At 42.9% G+C, this 20,361-nt stretch overlaps 1 protein-coding gene across 8 annotated transcripts in view; it reads left to right on the forward strand.

The window, feature by feature from the left end:
- The window catches only part of myo16 (myosin XVI), a 120,488-nt gene that overhangs the window by 51,811 nt on the left and 48,316 nt on the right, over nucleotides 1-20,361 (forward strand). For all 8 annotated transcript variants that reach the window (XR_015118737.1, XM_086220506.1, XM_086220507.1 and 5 more), the window contains exons 5-14: nucleotides 1,055-1,163; nucleotides 3,507-3,631; nucleotides 3,741-3,866; nucleotides 7,374-7,449; nucleotides 8,928-9,078; nucleotides 9,192-9,342; nucleotides 9,868-9,978; nucleotides 14,081-14,146; nucleotides 16,817-16,944; nucleotides 18,541-18,646. Coding sequence is in view for 7 of the 8 variants with exons in the window: in XM_086220506.1 (XP_086076632.1) it covers nucleotides 1,055-1,163; nucleotides 3,507-3,631; nucleotides 3,741-3,866; nucleotides 7,374-7,449; nucleotides 8,928-9,078; nucleotides 9,192-9,342; nucleotides 9,868-9,978; nucleotides 14,081-14,146; nucleotides 16,817-16,944; nucleotides 18,541-18,646 (1,149 nt within the window). In the remaining variant the exon portion in view is untranslated. The remainder of the gene's footprint in view (nucleotides 1-1,054; nucleotides 1,164-3,506; nucleotides 3,632-3,740; nucleotides 3,867-7,373; nucleotides 7,450-8,927; nucleotides 9,079-9,191; nucleotides 9,343-9,867; nucleotides 9,979-14,080; nucleotides 14,147-16,816; nucleotides 16,945-18,540; nucleotides 18,647-20,361) is intronic.

A 20,361-nucleotide genomic window follows, 5' to 3' on the forward strand; every position in this document is an offset into this window, starting at 1 on the left:
ACTGAACAGCTTCTCTGATAACACTCAATTGACAGCATTGTACTGCCTTCCCGTTACAGTGTAGTAAAGTGCTTGGAGTAAAAATGTTACGTCTGAAAATCTGAAATACATTTTCTGGCGATATAAAAAAAATCCAGTTTTTATTTATAAATCAATTAGGAATTCAAAGGTTGTTTTGTGGTGTTCCGTGAGGTTAACTGCCCTCATGCTGCTCTGTCAGCAGACACCCTCCCTCACTAATTCTGTGCTTTCACCACCTTTTCCTCTCCGTCTGCCTCAGGACTGAGCCATAAATCTTTTCGCTGCTCTGCAACTGGGTCGTTAGAATTCTATTAGCTGCAAATTTCCAATAAGGATCCTCACTTAGAGTCCCCTGTCCCTGCTATCAGACCTGGTGCAGCTACGGTCGTTACACCGGCTTGTCTTTTATGCTTTAGTCAAACAACAGGAGACGATTTATGGCTGGACTCGAGACATTTGTTACTTTAAAGGATGTATATTTCTTTTTAGCACCTAACCACATTATAAAAATGAAAAGGCAAGAAGTGAAGCTGAAGTAAGTACATTTTGAATAGTGTCTACATGTTTCTTCTCCATTGATACAGCGTCTGAATATTTGAACAAATGATGAGAGCAATAAAGTTCCTCTGTACAGAAGCAATCAATCATAAGCATATTGTGGCCAGCGACTTCCACCAGTCATTAAGGGAGCCTGAGGGAAGGTCTCCCCTGTTATCTGCTGCTGTAACGGAAGACTGCTCTAGCAGGGTCCTTGTTGTGTAAACACACATTCATCATGTCACATGCACACATAAGGCTAACCCCTCTGACGCTAGGTAACGCTAACCCCCTACTCATCACAGCCCCCCAAGTGGGTATTTAATGAATTAACACTCTGTTATCTGTGAGTGTCTCCAATGCTTCTGCTGAGGTACACGCCTCTGGAAAACCGAGATAATTGGGCTTATCATTGATTCAAGCCTGAGTTATGGGCCCAGCTAAACTCTGTTTTCTCTCTCTTTTTTTTCCATTTATTTTGTCCTGCGTCTGGAAGGCTGGGATAAATGTCCTGCTGCAGGACGTCAATGGGAACATTCCTCTGGACTACGCCACTGAAGGAACTGAGACCAGATATATTCTACGAAAACACCTGGAGGAAAATGGTAAATACTTCTTTTGGTTGTATGGCAGTTGAAAAGAAGGGCAAGAAGTACTCTAATGACTTATTTCACATTTTTAATGGGCTTTATTGAATTACTGAATGAGCGCTCCGTTCTATTAGCGTGGCTCTTTAGATGGTTTGTTGCACAGAACCATCTGGCATAGCATATCACTCCTGACTACCTTTAACCAATCAGATCCTCCAACTCACACAGACGCCAAAGTTTTTTTTATGTGTAGCCGAAAACCCAGAAGCATCAAAGTTAAACGCAAATTAAAAAAAAAAAAAAGAATGAATAAATTAAAGGAGGCAATGTTTCAACACTGAGCTGTAATGAAACATTCAAACAAACGGATATGTTGTTGGACTCCTGTGGTCTTTTGTTGTTTGGCTCTGTCGACTGGCACATGTGAGTGATGACATCTGATATGATTTAGCATCTTGGACATTTTTCTGCTCACATGCTGTACAACGTTCTCGCCGCTTGCTCTCCGTTGCTATAGGAGGGAAAAGTTTAGTTTCGTCTTTTTCTTTCACAGCAGCAGATAAACAGCATGCATCCAATACCACCGCCATCTGTTCAGACCTGCTACAGCCACATATCAGATCTATTCTTCGTATGACTGCACTAAACTGTGCCACCGGTACCATGACGATCTGACGCAGATACGTTTACCATTACACCCCCTCGTATTAAGAATGAAAAATGAAGATAATGGAGGAAAAGTACAGTTTGTTGACTTATTTCGGAGGAATTTGGGAGTGTAAAGAAAAGACAGTGAGCCAGAGGAGCTATTGTGAGTGTTCATGTGAAGGTGAAGTACAGCCACAGGCCTAATGATGGTGGGCCGCGATAGAAGTGTCTGTCCAGCTGGGAAAAGAGAAGGTCAACACAGGAGATAAAGGCACAAGGGAGTCACAGCGGAGGAGGACACAGGTGGAGAGAAAAATACCAGAGACGTCTCACACTTCAAAGTTTAGACCACCCTACACACACACACACACACACACACACACACACACACACACACACACACACACACACACACACACACACACACACACTCTAACAATCGCAGACACTGAATTTATTGAGACTCTCTTCTTCTGTCTGCCAGCGTCTGTAACGAGTGATTCCCTCCTGCCTACCACCACCTCCCCTGACACCCCCCCATTGCTCTGAGTTGTGTCACCATGAAACACACTTACTCACATAGGCCCATTTGGCCTTTGTTGCTATAGCAACAGCAACTTGGCTGCATGCTCTTGATCCTCGTCAAGTTTGTGAGGCTGTGGGAAAACGACAGACTGTCCATGTGTTTCTACATCAGGGAGGGGGGGGGGGGGGCAATTCTGTTCTTCATTCCCTGGTTGTGGTACTTTGCCATAAAAAAAATCCTGAATTCCTAGTGAGCCAGTAACAGTAATGTGCCTTTGAGTGTGTGTAAAATACCTGCAAACCCATGTGCCTCTAATATATTTGCAAAGATAAATGTATTGATTTGCTGTCCCACCACTCTATTTGGAGAAGTCCCATTAGTTAGTGCCCCAGAGTGAAATATAGATTGAGTGATAATCAATCGCCGCCATTACAGCAACTTAAATCAGGTCCTTTGTGTGTCTCGTGCTTCGTGATTTAGGATGTACGTTCCCCGTAGGCCTCTGAAGACAAGCTAGACTGACCTTGAGTCACTCAGGTTAGCGACAGAGGCCCTGGATTCAATCTGGACCTGGCAAGTCTCAGTTTTATCATGAAGGGATTTCCAGTTAGTATCTGGGTGTTTTCTCCATCAGTGTTGCACAAACTGCCAGCATTAACAATCACAAATTTATCTGTGCTGTAATTAAGCTCTGCCATTGAACAGCTAAAATTATATCCGACTGTGTAAAATACAGATTTTTCATGTTAGTTAATATCTCTTAAATTCAAGCCTCCACAGAGCGAGTTCTCATGATCTCTCTGCCATTTACCGTGATAGCATTTGTGTATACGGCAACGGTTAGCGATCTGCTAACTTGTGGATGAACAACTAAATCATATTTCCAAATATTATTGTGCCAAATGCATTCAATTCTAAAAGTGAAACCGTTTTGCAGGGGTGGCACAACACTAATCGCAATAATCCATCATTTTTACAGCTGAAACAGTAAAAGAGCCTACAGCAGAGCCTATAACGTAATGTTCCACAGAATCTGCACGAAGTACTTTATAAAACAAATAATAAAATCACCAAGACATTATTCATCCCTACACATTACAAAAGTTAGTCAAGTATCATATGTCCCTCTAAGAAGAACCTGAGGACGATGATGGCAAAGGCAGTCATGCTTGTGTTTGTTTTAGGTGTGGACATGTCCTCCATGCACACCATGAAAACGCAGAGACCCAACACCATGCTGTCTGATGTCAGGAAGCTTGTAGCCGTGCGGGGAAGCCTCGACCAGCCCAGTGATGACAGGGTTACTCTGGTAAGTGAGGCTGGAGTGTGCTGGTGTGTTGAGAGACCTTCTTTGATTCCAGGTGGGTCCCTGAACATTCTCTCTCTCTCTCTCTCTCTCTCTCTCTCTCTCTCCTCAGCTCCATATAGCGTGTGCCAGTGGCTACAGGGACGTTGTGTCGATGTTGCTGGAGAACGGGGCGGACCCTCATCCTGCAGGCAACAACTTTTGGACCCCCCTCCACCTGGCTGCTAAATATGGACAGGTAGCTACACAACAAGATGTCCAAATGTTGACTTATTAAGAACTTTCATTGATCCGTTCACTAATGACATGAAGGAAATAATGAGTAAATTATTGATGGCTTGTTGCCGGTCTGAGAAACTTGCCTCCAGTAACACTGCACACATTCTGATAAACGTCTCTTTTTGGGTCGATTGATCACCACACATTTGTTAGAGCATTTTAAATGAGCTCTTTAATGGTTTCTTTTAAAGGAGGAAGGATTATATATGGCAGGGAAGAGCTGGTGGAGTGATATGATCTGGTGGTTTTGGAGGGATCCATCTATGATGGAGGGAAAATGATCACGTTAAAATCTTACTGACTCAGCTTGATATTTAATTACATTTCCAGGCTGTGTGCTTGGCTGCTGACAAGGAGAATTTATTCATTTGGTATTTATAGTCACACTCTTCTCCTTGGGTTTATTATCCACCATTTTTTCCCTTCTTCTAGAATGTCTTCCCTCCTTTTTTATACAACGCATTTTTGGTTTTCTTTTTTCTGTCTTTCATATTTTCTTCACCAAAATGGTGGTTGATAGATAGATCTAGTCTTTTTGTCTCTTCTTTTTCCCTGACTTTTTTTTGTATACAGTTTGTGGTGTGCTTGTGTATGTGTGTGTATATGTGTGATATGTTAGTGTATCTGACTTGAGAGTGGCAGTCCAGAGGATTGGCTCATCGATCAGATTTCCCCTGCGGTGCCAAATCACCTCAGCAATCTGCTCTCTGCTGCTGTCAGTGCTCTGCTTCCTGCATGACAACTACTCCATGAGCCCTCTGAACACACACTTCCTGCCACTGCCCCCTTATAGCTCCTCTGACAGTGACACATCAGTGACAGTGGGTTCAAGATGTGTTTATGCATCTAGCCTAGTAAACACAGAGGTTGCTGATATGACGCAGAAGTAAGCTGTTGCCTGGAAACACACTGGCTGGCATGTGTAACACTATGCTGCTACGGTAAACCTAAAGACCCCCAACAACGCGGAATGCATACTGCACTGACCCTTTAAGAACATGTATGACCCTATTACGGCAACTAATTAAGCCTCCGTCTCTTAGTCTTGTGATAAGTTAGACCTTTGCTGTTGGCCGAGTCAGGATTTTTAAATTGTGTCCCCCTTGTGGAAGAGTTTCTTGGTTTTTTTTTTTTTTTAATACTTCTGTGTGGGATTTTAAAGAATGACTTTTATGAAACAAGTGTTAGAAGACAAGTCTGCTGGGAGCAGATTAATTTATTCTACCTTATGATGAAGGTACGTGTGAAAGCTGTGGGAATAAAGCGACCGCAGGATTTATCTAAAAGTTGAGTTTCCTAGAAGCCACTTTGTTAATCTCTAGATTAATTTTCACATCTAACAAATATTAAATTGACATTTGGGCCCTCATCAAACTTTGAAAACTACTTCGGTCTTTAAGGTTACTGTGTCCACGCTGATCTCTTTGCTCTGATGACCTTTAATCCTCGGCCCATTGGCAGGTTCAGATCTTGCTGTGGTAGTGACGCGTTGTCAGTATTTATAGGGTGTGAGTGCAGCTGACAGTGTTTGTGGACAGTAGAGATGTTCTGGACTCATATGTGAGCAGCTGCTAGTGTTGGTCCGAGCCAGTCTGCTGAATCAGAGTCACCTTCTTCTCTACTGTATATCACCTTAGTGCAGGAATAGATGTTTGACCTCTGACCGGCAGGTTAAGTAGGGTTTGGCCAAATTTTCAAACTTTCAAACCGGTCACTGTCACCCGTACATCTGCTGATTGCTGACCTATTGGCGCAGACATTTTTTTCTTTTTGTCTGTCATTTTTTAATGAATTGTTCACTGCCAATTTACCCAAGCTTGCTCCTGTGGTCATAGCACAACCCCCCCCCCCCCCGCCACACCGGGGGGGGTACCATATTCTACCAAATACCTCCTACAGCACATGTGGAGTCAACAGCCTCTTCTTTGACCAGAGAGACATATACAACACTAGGAGTGCACTATTATCAAACAGGTGACACAAGAGCAGCGACCAGGCTCAATACCCCCATACGTTGTCCACTCGCAGACACGGCCAGTGTTTGTATAAATGCCAAATCAAGCCGGAGGCGACACGGGGGACTAATCCAGTAGCCCTCGTGTCGGTAGCCTCCACAATGGACTGATGCATTACCCAGTGTGGTTGATTTGTACGCTGGTAGTCCTGCAATACAGGACATCCACCTACTTAAGTCTGAACAAGAAAGACTGCTAACAAACCCACGCTCCTTACATCTTGTCGAGGACATGGCTTACCAGAAAGATGCTCACTTCCTACAGTCCTCCATCGTGAAACAAACCACAAATATAGCATATTACTCTGTAACACGGTGAGAGTGGTTGTCCAGCTGGAGGGGTGAATCATGTCCTAATAAAAGAATGTGTTCCTTTGAAACCGATAAATAAGTTTACAGCAAACTTTGATGGCCTTTTCTTCTCTGGGTCATCCTTCAGTGCAGATGTTGCTCGTAGGACAGCATTTACAGGTATGCGACTTCTGCAGTTCACCACTTTAACTGGAAGGGTGGAGCCAAAGATATTTTTTAGTGCATTTTTTTGCCACAAATCCTGGAGTTACAGTAGTGCTCTGTTAGATTCTTAGGAACTGGGTCCACAACCTGGATGGGGTGACTCAGCTCTTCTCCTCTCCTGTGTTTGGCATAAGAAGATTTTTTTCTGTCATTATGTGGGCAAGCGTATTATATATTATTTTATGATGCACACGGTGCGATTCTCTGAATCAGCCATGCGTAATGACAGGAGTGTGTGTGAGTGTGGTTACCTCACTGAAGAGCTGAACTTTACCAGGTAGCAAGGAAAGCTTAGGAAAGATCAGATAGAGTCACAAGCTAGAATGCTCAGCTCCATCCATCCAACCATCCATCCATTTTCTACTGCTTAATCTGGTAAGGGTCACAGGGGGGCTGGAGCCTATCCCAGCAGGCTTCGGGCAAGAAGCGGGGTTCACCCTGGACAGGTCGCCAGACCAACACATAGAGACAGACAACCATTCACACTCACAGTCAGTAGAGTATCAATCAGCCTCGTCCCCTCTTGATGTCTTTGGACTGTGGGAAGAAGCTGGAGTACCAGAGAGAACCCACACAGGAACAGGGAGAACATGCAGACTCACACAGAAAGATCCTGTGCTGGAGCCGAGACTTGAACCTGGAACCTTCTTGCTGTGAGGCGACAGTGCTAACCACTGCACCACCGTGCCACCGATAGCTCAGCTCCACTAATCCCAAAGGATAATTCACAAATTGCACTGCTTCACACTTCTTCCTCCAGGGAGGCAAATCATAGGTGAGAATCACAGGGCACAAAGACCGGAAAAGATGACGGAGCAATCTTATTTTTTTTTTGTTTCTCTACTGAATGAATGCAGTTAATGATCCGCAAGATATGTGTGAAATTGTCTAAGATCTAATGAAACTAGAAATGATTATCTATCTCATCTCTTCCAGACAAGCATCGTCAGCCAACTCCTTCGGCACGGAGCAAATCCGACTCTGTTGAACTGCAACCAAGACAAGCCCTCAGGTAACACATTAGAAACGTGTGTGTGTGTGTGTGTGTGTGTGTGTGTGTGTGTGTGTGTGTGTGTGTGTGTGCGCGCGCGTGCGGGTGAGTGAGCATGTGTAGGTACAAATGATAGAGCTTGAGTGGGTGGACTAGTTTAGAGAGCAAAAAAGCTGAGGAATGGATTTTTTTTACCTGAGCTTGTTCAAACACCATAATGATCACTGGGATAATGTTAAACACACGTGCGCGCACGCACACACACACACACACACACACACACACACACACACACACACATTACAAAGTGAATGAGGCTCCTTCATAATCAGTCTCTCGTGGAGTCGTCTGTAGACATCTAAGAGTGTTTGGAGGCAAAAATGTTTTTATTAATGAAAGATGATTATAAACCATAGCCACATTTCATATGTGAGCAATCATTAATAATTTTGGCAGTGATCAGACTGGATTGATTACATACGACTCTTGTCATCCAAGAGATTTTTTTTTTTGAAAATGGGAGCACAAAAGAACAGAAGTGGACATGTAATTTAAAATGGTTTGCATTCATGCTAATTTGGAAAAATATGGCTTAATAGATAAATAAATATATAGATACATAAATAAATAAACTGTCTTTTAGTACATTTCAGATTAAACTGCTAGCAGATTGCTCCAGTCACAACCTGAACTCTCTTCCTTGTACTAACATCATCCCTGTAGATTAGACTCGTCCCAGCGCTGCTTAAAGTCAAGACTTTCCTTCTTAATCGAGTGCTTCTTTTTATATGTGCATTTTGATGTCACATTCTGTCGAGTTATGCTCTGATGTTCTTGTTTATATGTGCATCTTAATGCGTTATTTTGCTTTCATGCAAAACACTTTGAACGGCATTTGTATGAAATGCTGCAACACACATACATTTGAATTGAATTGGTTGTTAACACGGCAGGTTTTAAAAATAGGTTTTGTGAATATTACACAATATTGTAAGACACAAAAGATATGCACGGTGCATTTAGGGTGGAAATAGTGGTTGTAAATAAAACACTGTTTATTTAACGGAGAACTCACCAGGGAACATTTAAGTCTCTAACCTTTCAGCTACATTTGTTCTGAAAAAATCCTCACTCTGAAAGTGCTGATGCTTTTATGTTCATTTAAGTATCAGTATTCATTGAAATTCCATCCCTCCCCCTGGCTCTAAATCAATAGATCCTTCTAGCATGGGGGCTAGACGTGAGACATCCCCTTAAACACTCACTTGGAGCCATCAGCCACACGAGTGATGAGAGTCTGGGGGTTGTCAGCCACAATGAAGATATTTCCTCTCTCTTGTGCTCTAAAGCATCTTCTGTGAGTCAGAGGAAAAAATGCAAGAGAAGATAAAGAAGTACTGGGCTTTTTAGCTAACTATATTTTCCCATTTTAAGGCTTTTCTTGAACACCCATAGCAGTGGGATTCAATTTTGGTTGGTTGATTGTATCATGTCATCAGATATTGCTGCATCAGAGCCCATAGTCGATATGCTGCTTAAAGGAGAGGAGACCTGGCTGCAGAGACTGAAAGACCCCTCGACTCCTCTGCTCTCCACTGACCAACGCTATGATGGTGGATCACATGACCTCAACACCCCTGTCAAGAACTTGTAGGTTAACAGCACTAACATGAGCCCAGCCTTGTTATCCTTCCCTGTAACTTTACTTCCTGCATCTATCTACCTACCTCTACATCTGTGTCTTCTTTCCATCCACAATGCAGGAACCCCCTTGGTCTCTCAATCTCTAAGCGGGACAGTCTGCTGGAGAAGTTTGCCATGTTCCGAGAGGCAGGTGGAACACTTAGTCGACAGCCATCCCAGGATAATGGCCTGGATGGCCCCTTCAGCTCAGGGGCAAGCAAACTGGAGCAGGTAATTCTTAAAGCTCCACTTCCACAAAGAAATCAAATATCAATACTAAGAAGTAACATGTAAAAATATAATATGTGATTTTTTACACGTTACTTCTTAGTATTGATATTTATGTTGCTGTGAAAGACAAAAACAAAAACCTGTAACATGTGTTTGTTACAGTCATGGAATATGAATATAGTAGCAACATTACATGATGCCATTACACAAAATAAGCACCTGTGGAAATGATTATTTATTGTGTATTTATTTACAACCTAACTTAAATTGCAAAATTTCTGTGTTAAAATTGCGTACTTCGCAGTAAATTCCCCCTGAAACGTAAATCATATTGCAAGATTTTAATACTCTCCTCCCAGTGTTTTGTGCCCTGTGATTGTATTTCCCACAAATGCATTTATAATAAGGCAGCTTGCACACCTTCCCAGCGATGATTTCAACTGTGCCTCTGGTAACTCCCAACAGTATGTTTTTCTCTTATGTAAGACTGTACTCATTTGAACTCCCTCCCTGCCCTATCTTCAGGTGAAACTGATGCCTCCAGCACCCAATGATGACCTGGCGTCCCTCAGTGAGCTGACTGACAGCAGCCTGCTCTACGAGATGCAGAAACGCTTTGGCAACGACCAAATCTATGTAAGTCTCTGCTGTCATTGTGCCACATGACTCCAAGTTAAATATGCATTAGAACAGACAGAACACACGGAATACAGAGGAGAGCAAACCCACGCACGCGCACACACACACACACACACACACACACACACAAACACACACACATACACAAACACACACAAACACACACACACAAACACACACACACAAACACACACACAGAAAGAGACAGAGACAGAGAGACAGTCTCTTTCAGACAGAATTGGGCCACTGGCTGTTTATTTGTAGGGTATTGTTGTCTTGTTTATGGTTCAGTGAGTTCAGGATTGGATTTTGGGTGCATGTATATTTATGTAGTTTGTTTCTTAGGTTTTCAACATACAACGCACACACACACACACACACACACACACACACACACACACACAAACCTTCTAGTAAATGTGACCTCCACTACATTTATGGTTGTGAAAAGTTAGGTAGTGAGTTGTTAATGTCATGCAAATCTCTCCAATTTAGGCTTTGGCCTGCTATCTCTCTCTCTCTCTCTCTCTCTCTCTCTCTCTCTCTCTCTCTCTCTCTCTCTCTCTCTCTCTCTCTCTCACTCACTCACTCACACGCAGTGAAAATGATATAATGATTGAGATTGATTGGAAAGATAAATCCATAATTACATTCTTGAGTAAAATGCCTTCATCTTCACCAATTTCCTGTTATATTCTTCTCTGTTAAAACCTGTATTCTGGCCCGTATTTCTCCATGGGGACTTGAGCGCTATAAAGACTGGAATCAGATCAATATGGAGCTATCCGGTGCACTCTCTTCTCTGTGAAGAGGCAATAATAGTCTGCTATTATGGAAGCCCAGATGGGCGGTAAGGTTAGCCACAGCGGGGGGACACGGATAAGGGGATCACAATAAAGGGAAGTAAAGTGGTGGATGACGAAGGGAGAGATGATTAGAATAATGAGGGCTGGAAATGGAGATTAATTTGGTAGAAGTGCTGGAGAGCGAGGATAGGAGCTGGAGTGCAGCTATCATGGAGACAGCAGAGCACGGCTGACATATAGATCTTCTGTGAGTACAAAACTTTAACTGAAAAGTGTATTTTGCCTCAGAGGTACCCACAAATAGTTACTGTGTACTTCACTTTTACAGGCCTTCTTTTATCATTTGTTTATATATTTTTTAAATTTTTATCATGCTTTTTATGGTGTTTCTATTATTGTCAGTTTCTTATGTTTTGACTGAATTTAAACAGCTGACCACTTTAATTTCCTTCATGATAAATAAAGTACCATCTAAACTATTTTATCTAATATGATCTGACCTCACAAAGCCATTTTTCCCTCCTGACTCCAAAATTCAGAAAGACAGAGCCACGTATATTTACAGTAGCAACCGATGGCTAGCAAGAGCAAAATTGGCCAAAAAGGTACAAACTCCCAAGCACATCATTCAGTATGATCCACCTCCTCTTTATCCAGCAGTATGCTCAGTAATCCAAATAAACTATTTTGTTTGAGCAAAAAAATAAACAAACCATAATTCTTGTTCTTTCGCACTTATTCACAGGAGCGCTGAACCTCTAGTCCGGGGCTACTCAAATACAAATCTTCAAGGGCCTCAAAGAATTTTTTCACTGAGTCAAAAATGCCCTTTCCAATCATAACAACAACAAAAATACAAACTAAAATAAAATCTCATTTCCGTTTTGACATACATTTTTGTATTTCTGTTCTGTTGTGAATCGAGCATCTCAGGAATTCCAAACTAAAATCGAAGCAAATGTCCCGTTCAATTTGACAAACTGATAACAATTTAAAAAAGCATGAAGAAGTGAAAGCTCGTTGTCGTGAACTCTGAGTGACCCAGTGAGAGGCTGTCTGTGTATCGTTGGCGCGGAGACAAGTCCTGGCCAGTATGTCGTGGCCCAGGGGGTGGGGGTGCGAGTGAAGTGAAGTGCAAGTGCAGTCACGTGGATTATTGGTGTACCTGTTTGTATGTGCTGCAGCCATGAGGGCAGGGTGTACTATAAATGTGGTGTTTGGGGTAACCAAAAACAAAAAAAAGCACTCTGGCCGGACCCATCAATCTGGGAACCTCCAAACCCTCCCTATGGCCACTCTGCCTCGATGTGCTGACCCAACCAAAACACTGAGTGGAGGAATAACAGTTAAGCTTGGTTTATGCTTCTGCGTCGCGGCATTAGCGTAGACCCTACACCGTCATTGAGCATTCAAAGGTCTGTGTCAAGGGAACGCGTTGCTCTGCAATTCGCTTGGGGGTGTGGCTGTGTTTTTGTATGGTTTCGGGGGCTCTTGTCGGATTCCAAAACAAAACTATTTACAACAGAAAGTCCAGTGCTTTTCTTTGAACGACTGTTTGCTTTCATGAATCAAACTATAAACTTTGAACATGAAAAACATGACTTCCTGTGGCCATTTTCTTCCGAAGACGCACAGATTTGTCGCGGAGGTTCTTCCACCTCTTCATGCATTCGAGGACCTCCTCTGAGCGGACCAATCACGGTCCTTGACGTCACGTCACGACGCGTTGACGCGACGCGTAGTCAGGATTTTTGGAGGTGCACGTCAGGCTACAGTATAGGGTCTGCGTAGGGGTCTGCGTCAACGGCGTAGGTACAGCGTCGCTGCTGAAGCTTAAACCAGGCTTTAGGGGGCTAGATGTGGTCTGGGGACCACTTATTGAGGATCAAGTGCTCTAGTCTGTTTTTAGTTTAAATCAAAATGCTTAGGGATTATTGAGCATACGACTGCAAAAAGAAGACATACAGAGGAATACACAGGATGATTTGCTTGAGAGTTTGTAAACCAGCATTTGTTGATTCGGGGCAAATGTCCTTTTGAGCTCAAGACACCTATGTGGGAGTACCTGAGTGGCAAATGACACTTTTTTGGGGAGAAATTTTGCCTTAAAGCCATATTAAAACTAGATACTGTAACAGTGGCTTGGCTTAAAAAAACAAATATGACAGTGTGGAAGCCATCTTCTCTAAAATCTGGTGCTCAGAAAAGAACATTTTATTCTTCTTATCCTCATTGTTCATCTGACCTTGTGCAAATAATAGGGAGCATTACAAGAAAAAGTCAAACAAAATGGACTTGATAGAGGACAGAAATAGGAGGGAGGACAAAGGCAGCGAAAGCTCCATATGTTCCCAGCAGGGTGGTCAGAGATGGTGCTTTGATGAGGGGTCCGCTGCCTTCTGCCAGGACTGAGGGACCAGTGCACCGCTAACCCCCCTGAGGAGTGCCGCGAGGAACTGGGGGGAGATATGACAAAACAAACATTCATGAAGGATGATATATTGAGAGCGATGAGATTAACTGTGGAGAAGTGGTTTGCCGTTCTCAGGCAGGCTGAAAACTATTAGGAAAGTTGTGTCTGTTTTGAGGTGTGGCATGGTCGGGAGGTAGCGCCTAGCAACTGAAGGGTCGCTGGTTTGATCCACACTTCCCCTGGTGACCATGTTGAAATGTCCTTGAGCAAGATACTGAACCCCTAATTGCTCCTGATGGCACTGCGACAGACTGGCGAACCCAGCATCTCACCCGATGTAAGCTGGGATAGGCTCCAGCCCCTCCCCCGCGACCCTTAACGGATGACCGGAATAGAAAATGTATGGAATGGTGTCTGTTTTGTTCTTATGTCCACATATAAGTCATTAACCTTGAACAGGGACAGAGCAGCATGTTCCAGAATGTCAGCAAGACCTGCCAGGGGACTGAACACCAGCGTTCAAACAGCCTCCAGGACTCTGTGAGAACACAGTTCAGTGAGGGGGGGGTCAGAGATAGTCAAGTATTTTCATCTTAATGGCCTCTGGGTGTGTGTATGTGTGGGAGGGTAGATTTGTTATTGGGATAAGGTCGTTCCTGAGGTCATTTGATTTGACCTTTCCCCATCATGAGTTTAAAGTATTCTCATGGTAATGGAGATATCACCTCATGAATACTGATGTGGAGCAAACAGTGGACGAGCGCTTCAGTTTTGTGGGTTAATGTTGGTTACAGGCAGACTTTGTTTATCAAGCTGGAACTGTTGAACTTTCCACCTAAATGATAACTGCTTTATTATGTGTTCTACCTCCATTTTACAGACTTACATCGGACACATTCTGTTGCTGGTGAATCCAAACAAAGAGCTGCCCATCTACTCCACTTTGGTGAGTAGATTAGCTCTATTCCACACTGACTAAAAAGAAATCCATGAGAGGCTCTCTTAATGTTGACTTTTCTGTATATTGCATCCTTTAAAAAAGCGTTTAGAAAAGATGGCCTTCAATAAAACGGCTTGCTTTGCTGTGGAAATGTGCAGATTTCAAATTGATGTGACATGACAGTTAAAAAAAAAAAAAAAAGAAGCGGTGGTATTGACTCGCTGAAAAGATCCTAATGTGCTTCAAGGAATGCTTCAGTTATATCATAGCATAATAATGTAACAGCTTACTGAAAAGGTTAATGAGGGTAAAGATTGTTGCCAAAATATGTTGTAGTCGTGGTATTATGTTTAATGATATTGCTATAGGATGGTATATGATGTGATTTATCGGTTTCAAATTATTGTAGTTTAGAGAAATAATAGGTAGGCACATATTAGTACATGGGCTGCACGGTGGTGCAGTGGTCAGCACTGAGGCCTCACAGCAAGAAGGTTCTGGGTTCGGGTCCCGGCTCGGGCGCGTGATCTTTCTGTGTGGAATTTGCATGTTCTCCCCGTGCCTGCGTGGGTTCTCTCTGGTACTCCAGCTTCCTCCCACCGTCCAAAGACATCAAGAGAGGACGAGGCTGATTGATACTCTAAATTGACCGTAGGTGTGACTGTGAGTGTGAATGGTTATTCGTCTCTGTATGTTGGCCCTGCGATGGACTGGTGACCTGTCCAGGGTGAACCCCGCCTTTCGCCCGTAGATGCTGGGATAGGCTCCAGCCCCCCCGCGACCCTTACTAGTAAGGAATAAGTGGAAGACAACGACGACGATATTAGTACATATGTGTATATTTATACAGTATATGGCCCACGGGGGTGGGATATATAGGATGGGAGTTTACCTGTAAGGAGTTGCTAACATGAGCTAGCCTCCTCGTGGTTGACTCAATGTGCCCAATGTGACCCATTCAAAAAATCTGCAGTCGTACAATACAGTATGTATTAAACCACAGCCCACAGAGAGGAGATATCTGGGTGCAGCCAATATGGAGGGAAGCTAGTTTACCCCTGCTACTGCACCATCACAATAATACACAGGTTCAAGATCTGCCTTCTCCTTAAAATGTGCTGTTATGCGTAGTAGTAGTCTATGCATAATAAATAAGTGTACGTTATCAACTGTAATGGATGTTGGCTGTATTATGTATTAAGGACATGCACATATAAATGGACCTTGTGGTTGATAAATTATGCAGTCTTCCTGTCAGTGATACATGGCTGACTCTGCATCAGCTATGGAAGAGAGTGTTTAGTCATATTGAGGCCACACGATTTAACTTGTTCCCTCAATTCAATTAAATCATGGCCACAATAAATAACTTCTTCATTCAATTCAGTTATTTAAAGGCATTGAGATATAAATTGTCCCCTAAATTTTATGGCCACAGGGTAATACGTTAATTAAATTGAGGGTACATGTATCATGGCCACAGAATATATCTTCTCTCTTTGTGCCCCCCAAGGGCTCTGAACTGTATTTAACACTTAGACAACCTTGTGAATGGCTTCACTCTCATTCAACTGTTGTGTTCTCCATCAGCACCAGTGTTGGAGATTTTAACTGGTAGATAACTGGTTTAGGATGGATGATGTCCTTCACCACAGTTGAATGAATCTCAGCGTTACTCATGTGGACCCAGGAGGGAGGGGTCTTCTCCTGCCAAGATAGAATGAAGCCAATTTCCCTCAGGCTGTCCCATTCTAGTCTGTAGCTGGACTCACTCCAGGCATCTCCACCCCAGCTGAGAGTGTGTGTGGAGAACCAGGGAGGAGCCAGAGTGAGCGGGACATATGTCACAACATCTGTCATCTGTTTGCTGTCTGTCACCCTCCATTGTCTGGTGGTCCACTAGCCATCTCAGAAGCGGCAAACGTCAGCTGGACTGGTTGCAGACACGAAAGCTCATGTATTCAGTAGAGTCAGCTCACAGTTTAACTTGATAGACAATGGAGGAGCCGTCGTCCAGTAGAACAAACTGAAGGTGTAATATTATTTCAACTGCAATTATAGATTCAATTTTTCTTGAGTCTTTTACAAGTGAGTTTCAAGTTGTTATTTCTATGAAAATATCACAAGAACAAAAATGTCCCGAAGAGTGGTCACCAATGCAGCCGTGTAATCATTTACATTTTTTCATATGAAAGAAAAGTCACACTCAAACTTAGGCTGGGACAATTTATTGAGCCTAATAAAAAACAAAACTAACAAAAAAAAACAATCAAACAAATGTCATATTTACTGTAGCTAATCAAACCTGAACCTCCTCTTAAATCCTTCATTCAGAAAACAAGCATTTTAAAAAAGTTGTATCAGAGCCAGACAAAGCATCAATTTATACTTTCTACAAATCATGCTGTATTTACATGTCATGAATTTAACTGGTTTCACTCGGGATAGTTCCCGACCCCGACACATCATTCATATTTCCACTGGTACGAGGCAGTATTTCAGTATTGGTCCAGACGGATATCAACTGACCCTGGATGAGATTCTCCAGTAACCTAATTTTCACTCAAATATATTTTAGGTTTTAAACAATGCAGCAGTGAGTGTCGGGGATCCTGCTGCATGGTTTCACTGCTTTCAGCTCAGTTATGTAAGACTGTGTCTACTTCTCTTTCTCAGGTGAGCCAGTTGTACCTGAGCTCCACAGGCCGGCTGTGCTCCTCTCTACCCCCTCACATCTTCTCCTCAGCCGAGAGAGCGTATCACATGATGCTTCAGGAGAGACGCCCACAGTGTTTCATTTTAAGGTACGTTTCCTGCCGCTCCAAAACACAAACTGAAACAATGTCAGCAGAGCAAAAACGTGGTCGTGTAGATGATCGTAAAGTTCAGCTGGCCACCTGGTCTCACGCCAGCCCCTCTACCTCCACACCTGTTAAAGATCCCCTGAGAGTTGACTCGCCCTGCAGACCTGTATAGTCTTCACACAGAGATGAATGTGTGTTCGCTGCGTCTCGTTCTTTGTCCTCGCCTGGACGGAGGCAGCTCCCTGATTGCAATTAAATCTTGTTCCGGCTCTCTAGTGTCATTCCTGCTGACTTGTAACCAATCTGGCAGAGAGTAAATGCACCCCAGCCACAGGCTATCCATCTCTCTCTTTCTCTCTCTCTTTCTCTCTCTCTCTCTCTCTCTCTCTCTGTCTCTCTCTCTCACACACACACACACGCTCATTCAAGCAAGGTCACTGACAACACGCGTAGTCTAGCTTGCTTCTTTCACTCTTTCTGACTTTCTCTCTTGCTTGTTTTTGCCTTCGTCTGCTTCTCTTTTACTCTGCAGCTCCTCTGCCACTTGTGCACATTCATGTTTGGTTTTCTGTCCTTGTGAGGACACCATTCAACCTGAATCATTATGCTAAACTACACTAAAAGTTCCATCTCACCAACTGCCATATTAAGATTTGTAGTGAAATTCGAACGTGCGTTCATATTACAGCTTTCCAAAGTAAGTGTTCACCCTTAATGCTTAAACTTATATTGGTCCTCAAAAGGAAGATGCACAAGAACATATAGTACTGTATACACACGCGCGCGCACACACACACACACACACACACACACACACACACACACACACACACACACACACACACACACTGCTACCTAAGGCAATCAGTGGCCATAATCCCCCAAGGCTGTGGCTCTAACAAAATGCCCTTGAAATATAATAAAAACTGGTGAATGAAAAGACAGTGGAAAGGCTTTGGGATTTCACACTCAGCAGGGCTGTTAGCAGGAAATACAGCAACACACACGCGTACACACACACACACACTGATAAACACCACCACAGCACACTGCTGACACTAGTAGTACTCAGGGTTCCTGACCTTCTGAAGCCATCTGTTTGGTGCTACTATGCTGGTCTCTGTTTGTCAGTGTGAGTCAGAGCATGTAGGGTTGAGAGGTACCTTATGTTACATTAAATATCCACATAAATTAAAAACGAGGTATGTCGTACCAGGTAAGTTATGGGCAACCGAGTAATAAAAGTGTTAAGAGGAAAGAAAGGATTGTGAATTTACTGGGAGGGGTCCCTGAAAGGGGATGATGTCAGGTAGGTGACGGCATGTGGCAGATGTAGGAAACCCTGATGACTAATAATGCGTCACACCTACTCTTCTGAGACACCTAAAATGCTTGTGATTTGTATCGTGAAGTTGCTTTTTTGCCCTTTAAGTCCAGGTACATTTTATTTGGTTTCATATTTCTAGATAAAAACACATTCTCAAGCAATGACAGCAAGAGGCAATGAATGTGTAATCAACCAAAGCCACATTAAAACCTTGAATATATCACCTGAGTAACAACTGACATGATTTTGTATCTTTCTTGTCTCTCTAGCGGTGAAAGTGGTTCTGGGAAAACAGAGGCCTGTAAGCACATAGTGAGACACCTGACAGCAAGATCCAGCTCCAAAGACTTTGCACTGGAGTCCAGAATGAAACACGTACGTTTGGACTGTTTGAGCAGTCATCGGTGTCCCGAATCTGTCTAATCGTCAAGGCCGCATGTAAAATAAAAACTGTGATTGCAGTGGTAATTTTGTCAGTTATATTTAGACTTAGACTTTGGCTGAAAATAAACTGGGGCCACATCAGGGAGTAGGGTTGTTAACCTGTTTACTGGTTCCCAGCTGTGTTCTCTTAGGGGGTTTTGAGCAGGATACTGTTGCGTACTCCTGCCGTTCACACCACCAGTATTCTTCTGTGTGATATACATCGATCATTTTAGCTGCAGGATGATTTATGGACATTATTCTGATCCATGTTGACATAGAGGAAAACACATCGGTTGCCCTGCTGCCTCACATTGTCTTTGACACATTGGTCAATTTCATCGTGTTTAAACAATCTGCTTAGTTTAACAGAGTTCTGTTGAGTATCCGCCATCACACCTGCAGGGCTGTGCAGTTGTGTGTCGTGAAAAAAGACACTTGTGAAAAAATAAGAATCCCTTCCTGCGTGCAAAGGGGGGAAAACAACGCTGGTAGAGGAGAGAGAGGTGGTCCAGATAGCTGCTCCAATTGATTATCCTCAATATTGATCACAAAAATACTGGTATATTTCATCAATGAACATAGGCACTTTGCCACACAAAAGGAAACTGCTTCGATTTTGTATGGACTTTTTCCTTTTCTTTTTCTTTTAAAGGCTACAAGAATATTTCTATAGAAATTAGCCATCAGACAATAAGAAGTGTCTCTTGCTATCGTGTACTTTCAAATCAGTATACGTTGGCTGATTCTCTATCATTTTTAATTTTAATTGTATTAAGTTGACCTTTTCATTAGCTTTAGTTCGAATATTTGAATCTATTTGAAAAAAAACTACCAAAATACTATACCTCCACTCATGTCTTTCACTTCTCTGGTTCTCTTTAGAGTTACATAGTTGTGCTTTCTCCAAGTGAGGCATTGAGATTTTCTCTATGTGCTTCTGTCCTATTGTTCTTTCCCCACGTCATCGTCTTTTTGATCTTAAAATCAGATAGCTGACAGTCTAGTGGAGCAGCGTTCAATGCTGAACGCTTTCCTACTGTTCTGCTGCTGCTGCTGCTGGGGTGGTGGTGGTGGGGGAGATGTATGGATACAGTTACACAGTATGGAGTCATCTTTTGTAGTCTTTTCCTTTCTGCTTGATAGCGGTTCGTACTTCAGAAAACACCATTTGAGAACCTTCCTGTCAATTTGACTCCTTTGACGTTACAGCGGGAACATCAGTGAAAGAACAAAATAATAGGAGAGCACAAAAGACGCGTCTTTCCTACAGTGACAGTTTTAATTAAATCTGGTTGTGGTTACCAGATAGTGGCAAGGCACACGTGCTGACCAACATTTGTCAAAGTAAATAAAAAGTGTTAAAAGAAGGAGGAGAAAATTCTGCCATTCACCGCTTACACCGTCATCCTCCCTCACTGTGGGAGTTAGATCATAATGTGTGTATGTGTGTGTGTGTGTATGTGTGTGTGTGTGCGTGATCGTGGTGTTTTACACTCGCTCTGCACTCAGTTAGGTAGCAAAGCAATGCACTGCTTTGGATTACAAGTGCTGTGCTCTCTGATGAAGTCATCCTTATGCAGTCGCTATCTGGGTCAGCGTGACTCTGATCAGCCTCAGTGCCCTAATAGTGGATGCACAGTGACATCTAGTGGTTAAAAGTACAA

This window comes from Aulostomus chinensis, chromosome 12 (assembly GCF_037954235.1).
Source record: "Aulostomus chinensis isolate RoL2024-O1b breed Wild chromosome 12, RoL_Achi_v1.0, whole genome shotgun sequence".
Classification (NCBI taxonomy): domain Eukaryota; kingdom Metazoa; phylum Chordata; class Actinopteri; order Syngnathiformes; family Aulostomidae; genus Aulostomus; species Aulostomus chinensis.